This window comes from Panicum virgatum, chromosome 8N (genome assembly GCF_016808335.1).
Source record: "Panicum virgatum strain AP13 chromosome 8N, P.virgatum_v5, whole genome shotgun sequence".
Classification (NCBI taxonomy): Eukaryota; Viridiplantae; Streptophyta; class Magnoliopsida; order Poales; family Poaceae; genus Panicum; species Panicum virgatum.
Genome location: NC_053152.1, coordinates 34,092,868 through 34,102,321, shown reverse-complemented (window position 1 = coordinate 34,102,321; position 9,454 = coordinate 34,092,868). Strand labels below are relative to the sequence as shown.

At 43.3% G+C, this 9,454-nt stretch overlaps 1 protein-coding gene across 1 annotated transcript; it reads left to right on the top strand.

The window, feature by feature from the left end:
• The first annotated feature begins 1,472 nt into the window (after positions 1–1,472).
• On the top strand, positions 1,473–5,187 carry LOC120686272 (cysteine-rich receptor-like protein kinase 10). Its single transcript, XM_039968465.1, has 6 exons — positions 1,473–2,532; positions 2,864–3,063; positions 3,697–3,907; positions 4,065–4,305; positions 4,392–4,542; positions 4,629–5,187. The coding sequence occupies exons 1-6, from the start codon at positions 1,551–1,553 to the stop codon at positions 4,929–4,931; spliced, it is 2,088 nt and encodes a 695-aa protein (XP_039824399.1). The 5' UTR covers positions 1,473–1,550; the 3' UTR covers positions 4,932–5,187.
• The last annotated feature ends 4,267 nt before the right edge of the window (positions 5,188–9,454 follow it).

Sequence of the window (9,454 nt, the reverse complement as noted above, 5' to 3'; positions counted from 1 at the left end):
CAGGACTAGGTCCATATAAATATTCGAAGTGTGATAATTTGAAAACATGGGACTGATGAATTTCATTAAGTATTTAGATGTCACCTTGTGTACACATTTCTACATTCTATTGTTCATCCATGGTCCGGAGTGAAAAATAATTTTGATTTCTTCTTGCAGATTTGGAGGACAGAGGAAGGGTCGACCACCAACCAGCTATGGTAGTGACCTCTGTTGCCCCTCCTGTATTCAAGATTGGCAATGGCCCTCTGTAGTGACTAGGGATGTAAATGGATCAGATACGAACGGATATTGTTAATATTGTATTTGTTTTTATATTTTTGTTCGAATACGGATAGTGCAAGTTTTTGCCGGATAAGATTGCAATGGATGTCGACATCATAAAAATATAATTTTTGAGTATTCGAATGCGGATCGGTTACGGATATTGAATACTCGAAATCGGATACGGACGGATAAAAACCCTTCCAGACCGGATCGAATTCGAATACAGTCGGGAAATATCCGTACCATTTACATCCCTAGTAGTGACCACCAACCTGCTACAAGTTCAGACTTGGAATCCTATCTACTTTTCCCCCTTTCGTGTTCTTCGCCTGTTTAGTAGGTGAAAAATTTTGGACCAAAATTTTTTTGCAAAGAGGATCTTACGAGCAGTGGTAAATGTAGACTAATTATAAAACTAATTACAGATCTCACCTAGAAATTGATAATTAGAGGGTAATTAATCCATAATTGGCAGATGATTACTGTAACATCACTGTTGCGAATTATGGATTAAGTATGCTCATTAAATTCTTCTCGCAATTTACGGCTCATTCGTGTAATAAGTTATTTTATTCGTCTACATTTAATATGTCATGCATGTAAAATTCTCTTTGATGTAACCAGTGAAAATTTATCTGTGTGCTGTTCTTTTCCTTTCAATTTCCTTCCAGTTTTACTTTAGACTACTGGTTGGATCCTGACACTCAGGCTCCCAGCAGCTGATCAAGGCGGTTTTAAAGTAAGGTATTGACTCACCACTGAACCAGCTGAATAAAATCTCTCTTTCCAGGCATGCATGCATTGGTGGCGGGCGTGATTCATGGTTTCAATGTAGGGTAGGGTACGGCGGGCCGTTGACTGACTTTACAGAGACTGCTGATAGAAAGCAATAGACAAATCGACCAGCCGCAGCCCCGGCCGACAATGACAGCGATAATCATACTCCCTCCTTCCCCGTTTATAAGGCATGGTGGAACATGATACGGTCTTCTAAACAACACTTTGATCATTTATTTATTATATATTATATCACTTTTGATTATAAACTTATAATCATTGTAAACTATGTTTGATTATAAATCCAATCATATGAAATTTGTATTATAAAAATAAAAATTTAATAGTCAAATTATTGGTCAAAGATGAGAAGATTTGAATCTTGATATACGTGTATGCCTTGTAAACGGGGAAGGAGGGAGTAATGATGAATAACGAGTGAACGCACGTTTCTTGTTTCTTGAATTTTCAATTCAATTCCGCGTAGTCGGCGGGGCAGAGCAGCCATGGCGGTCGTCAGCTTCCAGCTGATGCTAGTAGTCAGCAGCATCTGCTTCTTCTTCCTGCTGCTGCAGCCATGGCGGGCCACAGCGATCGGCGGGTCGGTGTGCGGCGACGCCGGCAACTACACCGCCAACGGCACCTACCAGAGCAACCTGGGGTCCCTGTCCAGGACCCTCCCCGGCAACACCTCCGCCTCCTCCACGCACTTCTTCGCCACCGGCACCGCCGGCCGGGCCCCCGACGCGGTGTACGCGCTGGCGCTGTGCCGCGGCGACATGACCGGCACCTTCACCGGCTGCAGGGACTGCGTCGCGGCCACGTTCCGGTACGCGCAGCAGGGCTGCCCCAACGCCAAGGCCGCCGCCGTGTACGACGACGACTGCCTCCTCGGCTTCTCCAACAGCAGCGGCATCCTCGCCAACACAACCGCCTCTGCGGTCGCGCAAGACACCCTGTTCCAGTCCTGGAACCAGGCGAGCATCTCCGGCGCCGACGCTGACCCCGCCGCGGTGGGCGCCGCCGTCCGCGACATGCTGAGCCAGGCCGCCCAGCTGGCGGCCGGCAGGAGCGGGAGGTTCGTCACCGCCTTCATGGACGGCTCCGGCGGCGCCGTCGGGACGACGCTCTACTCCACGGCGCAGTGCACGCCGGACCTGTCCGCCGGCGACTGCCTGGCGTGCCTGCGGGGGCTCGTCGGCCTGCTCAACGCCACCACGTCGGTGCGCCAGGGGGGCCGCATCCTCGTCCTGCGCTGCAACCTCAGGTACGACACCACGAGGTTCTTCAACGATGACAACGCCTCCATGGTTCGGATCATGCCGTCCTCGTCGTCTGCCGTCCCGCCGGCTCCGGCCACCGACGACGGTGCGAATAGAGCTAGGCCGCTCTGGGTGATTCTCCTGATCGTGGCGACGCTTCTAGTGCTGCTCTGCTTCGCCGTCTTCTACTGTCGGCGGCGGCGATCAAGTATGAGATATACGAAAGGTGCCCTCTTCGTTCCTTTATTTACTACTACCTCCATCCATTAATTCTGAAATATATGAGGTTCAGGACAACCAAATTAGTTTATTTTTAACTAAATAACCTTCCTAAACGTTTTGTTCGGCTGGCGGTAGCTGATGCTGATTTGTTATGAGAGAAAAGTACTGCTGGCTAGCTGATGGTTGATGGCTAATGCTGATTTGATGTGACAAAAATACTACTGGCTAACTGGCTAACAAACTAGCTGAACAGAGCGAAGACGATTACTGATATCTCTACTGTAGACTGTATATCCTCGATCATAGCCAGATCTCTCTTACTGTACGTCGTGCAGGCAATGTCAGAGTATTACGAGAAAACAAGCGTACCAACAACAACTTGCAGCAGCAAGGAGGAGATGAACACCCGGTTTGGGAAATGGAAACCGAGCTGTCAGAGTTTTCGGTCTTCGACTTTGATGACATACTGGACGCCACAGATAACTTTTCCGAAGAGAACAAACTTGGGGAAGGTGGCTTTGGCCCCGTATACAAGGTACTCTGTTCCAAAATACTATATTTCACTGTTAACTTATTTTTATGCAACTTTAACTATTTGTCTTATTCAAAAAATTTATGGAAGTATCATTTATTTTATTATAACTTGTTTTATCATCATATATATTTTTAGTACGACTATATTTCTACTTACTACATTTTGGAACGCCACTAGCTCCCTTCCTGTCAAATTTTCATTTTCAGCACATACATGCATACATACATACATACATACATAGTACATTCCTATGAAAAACTTCAAATTTCTTCACTTGTGCATCATATATAGTAGTAATGAATAAAGGAACATTTGAGGCAAATAAAACATACACCCTACCCTGCCATGCCATTGAAGGAATTTTTAGTGCTAGGCCTTGTTTAGATGCATAAAGTTTTGAGTGTAAAGCACTGTAGCACTTTTGTTTGTATTTGGTGATTTTTTTCCCGCCATGGATTAACTAGACTCAAAAGATTTGTTTCGTAAATTATAGACAAATTGTGTAATTAATTATTTTATTTAGTTACATTTAATACTTCATGCATGCGTTAAAAGATTCGATGTGATGGGAAATCTTGTAAAGTTTTAGAATTTTGAAGGGAACTAAACAAGGCTCTAGTATATGTTTCACAGGGTCAGTTTCCCGATGGAGTTGAGATAGCTGTTAAAAGGCTCGCTTCACATTCAGGGCAAGGTTTCGTGGAGTTCAAGAATGAGGTACAACTCATAGCAAAACTCCAGCACACAAATCTCGTTAAGCTCTTGGGATGCTGCTCTCAAAGAGACGAGAAAATTTTGGTCTATGAATACTTGCCAAACAAAAGCTTGGACTTCTTTATCTTTGGTATGTACATGTTAATTTATCGCGGGCATTTTTGAAATTTAGGTTTCATTTTTTTTTTACATATAGTAGATATAGCAAACTTTCTCCAAATGTCTCAGTCCAATGTTGCATGTTTCCTGTTATATATACTGACATTCAATTGGTGATGTGTAAACAGATGAAACTAGAAAAACTTTATTGGATTGGAACAAACGCCTAGATATAATTGAAGGGATAGCAGAAGGACTTCTCTACCTGCATAAGCACTCCCGGTTGCGTGTCATACATCGGGACCTTAAACCAAGTAACATTCTCTTGGACAACGAAATGAATCCTAAAATTTCTGACTTTGGGCTAGCAAAAATATTTAGCTCAAATAACACCGAAGAAAGCACTACAAGGAGAGTGGTCGGTACATAGTAAGTGTAGCACAAATTCATCACTTTATTGGGACATCTATAGCACAAATCTACCATATGTAGTAATTTTTGGCATATCATTTCAGCGGCTACATGGCTCCGGAGTATGCATACGAGGGCCTCTTCTCTATCAAATCTGATGTATTCAGCTTTGGTGTTCTACTTCTTGAGATCCTTAGCGGAAAAAGGAATTCTGATAGCCATGAATGTGGAGATTTTATCAATCTCCTTGGATATGTAAGTTTACTGACACACATATAGCATGCTTTTCTTAATTTGGTATCATATCTATGTTAACTATTATGTAATGAAATTACAAACAGGCATGGCAATTATACGAAGACGAAAGATGGAGTGAAATCATTGATACATCATTGGTACCCATGCATAACTCGGCTGAAATAAGGAGGTGCATGAACATTGCTCTGCTATGTGTTCAAGAGAACGCAGCAGATAGACCAACTATGTTGAATGTTGTTGCAATGCTAAGTAGCAAGACTAAGATCATGGCTGAGCCAAAGCACCCAGCAAATTTCAATGTACGGGTAGGAAATGAAGTGATATCCACTACCGCTACCCAGCCATGCAGTATCAATGACACGACCATATCTATCACAACTGCTTAAGTGGGTTTCACTGAGATAATGTATCAAATTATGGCACTCTGCCATGTGGGTTTCACTGAGATAATGTATCAAATTATGGCACTCTATACGTTATTTTAGTTTAAGTGGCGTAATGTGTATATATGTTTTTTTCTATTTATCTTAAATGAAATGCACTTTTTGTAGTTTGTTTTGTTGAAAAAACAGTGGGGGAAGCAGCCCTTGCTGCTGATATATTTTTAGATTTTGATCTATAAGTTATTTACATTTGAGGGTATATAGCCAATCAGAATCATATGTATTCCGTTTGTACCAATTTATGAATGACAGTACTTTGGTGCGAAAAGCAGTTTAAACTCTCTAAAGCTTCCGAAAAATATGGCACTTGTCAAACAAAGAATTATCCATGTAGCTAGGACCTGTTTGGATCTCATTAGATTTTAGAAACCGGATGTTTGGATTGTAAAAGCTGAGTAATGAAAGTGTAGTCCGTTCGGATCAAAAGCTAGATTGTGGAAGCTGGATACCACAATCCAGCAGAATCCGAACGGGCCTAAGTTGGCTGCTGTTACTTGTTATTGTAGCTGCCAGGCTCTTTTTTTTTTTTTGCAGCAGCCATGGCTGCCGAGCACCACTCCACAAAAGTGAGTCTATGCATGAAAAATCAGCTGAACGATTGAACCATGCTTGACTGTTTGAAAGGGCTTACCTTCCCAGACGATGGTGACAAGGGGGCAGATAATTAATACTCTGATGCGTTAGAAAACCGTATATAAGGCCTTATATAAATGACCCACCATTTTATCTGAAACACAAGTTTTTCTTTCATTTTGTTTACCCTGGATCCCATTGAAGATGATATAGTTTGAGCATCGAATTTTTAGTATACCATGTTATTAGTAAGCAGTTATAAGTTATAATAGTACAAGCATACTTTTGTTGATGAGAATATATGCAGTGATAGATCATAAAAAAAAACTTGACCTGCGGGGGAAAGACCACCCCCACGGCATTGTATTAAGAAGAAGATCTTCTTACACAGGTCAAGAAAACCCCCGAACCCCTGCCTCCACCCACACATAGTGGCCCGTCGCCTTGTGAGTTAGGCCAGACCCAGACTATGCTCTGGGCATGGGGACAGACGAGGGGATTTTTTTACCCCGGCACTACTAGTTGGAAATTCGTCCCCGAAGGGGATCAAACCCCGGCCGGCAGGCAGGGGGCGCAGCTAGCCACTACAGCTTCGCGGCCGTTTGCGCAGTGATAGATCATAGATACAACACTCTGATGACTCCATTTGCCATTTTACATATATGACCCAGATTGCATGGTCCCCACTTATTGTGATGATCATGGATATGTGTACTGCTAGCTTAGTGTCACACCCGGATTTAACCGAACGAAATCACACTGGCAAAAAAATATATGTGCCGTGTGCCTAGGGTTTGCCGAGTGCTGAATGGAAGGCACTCGGCAAATGACCTCTTTGCTGAGTGCTCGCGTTCTGGCACTCAGCAAACCGTGAGGCACACTGCATATATGCGATTTCCGGTAGTGCTTAACGACTTATAGTGTTTAACCAAGCACAAATCACGAGTATTAAACAGTAATAAAAGAGACGCATTGTGTATCATTCAGATACATGGCCAAAGCCTCACACTCGACGCAGCGAGGAAACACTAGCTACTCCACAGGAACTCAGCTGAAAGGTAACGTCAAGCCATCAACCTTCATCACTGTAGTACTCCACCCAATCACTTCCAGCTTCTGCTATAAAGGACGCAGGGGCGAAGCCCAGAAAAAGGGTAGGGAGGCAAGAGTGAGTACAATAGGCAAATTGTACTCCGCAACTGTGGTAAAAATAATGCATATGATGGATAAATCAAGAAAGCTGACAGAGTTTATCTAAGCGAAAGCAACATCAAGTTTTAATGAAAGAACTTAATTAATCTAAGTGGGGACCATGTTTCATCTAACATAAACAATAAGGAATAACATCATCGTCAATAATAACCATATCCGAACCATCCATAAACCATTTATCAAGTTCTAATCGTATGAGAGGGTCACGCCGCTCGTAACCGTAGCATAGCTGATATACCAATTGTGCACTCTGCAGAGGTTTGCACACTTTACTCACGAGTCGTGGTACCCTAGGGCACGTCATCACAAGGCGTTTCGCAACATTCCCAAGCAGCCTAGTCCGCTCCCATCGTCAGACATACCGGTCTCAACCGTACCACCGAAAGACCAAAGCAACACAAGGTTCAGCTATCTACTTTGCCAGGTCCAGGCCATTATAGATCTCGCGGTTGCGCATGTTGGCATGATGAACTGCTCCATGAATCGGTGTCCTAGATTTGGAAACAGGCATGTCGGTCCGCTAACCCAGTAATATACCTGTGATTGCAACGAACCCACCCTTTGGTCCGCGAGCCTAGTAATCTACCCAGTTATAAAGACCCCAGCCAACAGTCCACGAGCCTTGTAAGGCTAGTCTTAGTGGAATTTTTATGGGTACAGTTATCTAGACTGAGAACTAGGTAACTATATCAGATGAGTTTCATGGTGATGAAACTCTCCTGACATCCCATGAAACTTCATCCTTCTCTCTCCTTACCAATTCAGCAAAATTTATGATACTTAATGCTATGAAACCCTCCATAAAACTCCCATTAAGACTAGCCTAATATACCTGATCATAAATCACCATGCCAGCTTTCCACCACTACAACAAATATGACCTTTTGTGACGAATATCTCATGACATCGGGACGATTCGTTGTTACGGCAGTTTGCTTTGTGACGTTTTCTATTGGGCAATATAGTTTAGTGACAAAAATGAGTTGTCCATCACTAAGATCAACCCAAAATCGTTACAAGCAATTACCGTTCAAAATTATGACAAACTTATGTTGTCATGAAAGCTAATCGACAGACGTTACAAATTTATGACAAATTGTCCATAGAGAATAATTGAGTTTTTCATCTATCTCAAGAGCATGGGTAGAATAAAACATATGAAGCTAAATATAATATTTTTTGCAATTTTTCCAATCTTATTAGAGGTAGACATAGTTCAACTTAGAATTATTTTTTATAAGCATGCAAAAATTCATTTAAATAATATAAAATAGCAAACCGTTCAAAAATTCTTGAAACTCCTACATAACAACTTATATGTCGTTAATTACATATAAAATATATTAATTTATATATGATAATTATTTTTATGTGTTACTTCACAAGATATAATAAGTAGGAAAAAGAAAAAGGAAAAACGTTAAATGTAGAAAGAATAAAAAGGCCCCTTTCAGCCCATATAGCCCAACAAATTCTAGCTGTTGATTGTCGATCAGATAGTTCTAATCGCGCTCACGGGATATAAAATCAGTTGTTGCCTCGCTGGAAACCCTAGCACCGTCCTCACAGATCCAATCCACTCCCCCCCTCCGCCTCCTCCCGGCCCCTCGTGGATCTCGTCGCTCCTCCCCTGTGAGAGGATCCGGGCGGAGCTACGTTGATGATTGTGGGTGCGGCTGCACCCACCAAATTTTCATATTTCCCTCAATTGTATACATGTACTTTGAAATGTCGCACCCCCTCTATCTGTCTCTAGCTCCGCCTGCCGCCACCCCTCTCCATCATCCCCCTCTCTCCGTGCGCCGCTCCCCTCCTCCCCACCTCCTTCTTCCGCATCCTCAGATCCATGGCGCTGCTAGCCGGGCGGTCACGGGGCCTCCCCTCATGCATCCTCAGATCCACGGGCTCCGTGACCCGTACCTGGCATCGTCATCGGATCGAGGAGGTCGAACCCAGGCGTAGCTCAAGGAGTGCGCGAGCTCGATCTGCATCGCGGAGTTCACGAACGGCAAGGAACACCTGCTCGCTCTGCCGTGCCACCGTCCTCGCCGCCGCCGCCGGCCTGGCATCGGCTGCGGAGGATGAATCCGCGGATCAGCCATCAATCCCTGCAGGTCGTCCGAGTTTGGATGATGTGGATGCTGATTCTCCAGTATGTGGCGAAGGCTGCAAGCTAGCATCCCAGTTAGTGAAGGGATTCATGAGTTCTCAGCTGTTCTTCTGATTTGAATCCTTTGCATGTGTGCATGTATTCATTTCTAGATTAGAGAACTTAAAGAGGCATCTTTATCATTTGGATCTGGTTACTAGTTGACATTCTTTGATAGGTTGAGCTTGAGTGCGCTTGCACATCACTGCTGGAAAAAGCTTCATTTGTACCGGGCTGGAACCCCCGGTTTGTACCGGGCGCCGGCCCGGTACCGCCTAGCCGGTACTAAGTGGGCCGTTGTGCAAGTAATTCTTGAATTGCTTTGATTCTTTCCGGTTGAATGAGGGCTTCCGCCGTGCAAGTAATTGTTAGTAATGTTGTTCTACGTACTTTGAAATCTTGTTGTGACATCGAGCTGCAGCAGCAAAAATCCATATATATATACATATATATATATATATATATATATATATATATATATATATATATATATATATATATATATATATATATATATATATATATGTATGTA

What these genes read in the sequence shown, in the direction of transcription:
- LOC120686272 (XM_039968465.1), top strand. Translation starts at nt 1,551, where the DNA reads ATGGCGGTCGTCAGCTTCCAGCTGATGCTAGTAGTCAGCAGCATCTGC. An exon ending in GCTTTGGCCCCGTATACAAG is followed by an intron (nt 3,064 to 3,696) that starts GTACTCTGTTCC and finishes TATGTTTCACAG; the next exon opens with GGTCAGTTTCCCGATGGAGT. An exon ending in CTTGGACTTCTTTATCTTTG is followed by an intron (nt 3,908 to 4,064) that starts GTATGTACATGT and finishes ATGTGTAAACAG; the next exon opens with ATGAAACTAGAAAAACTTTA.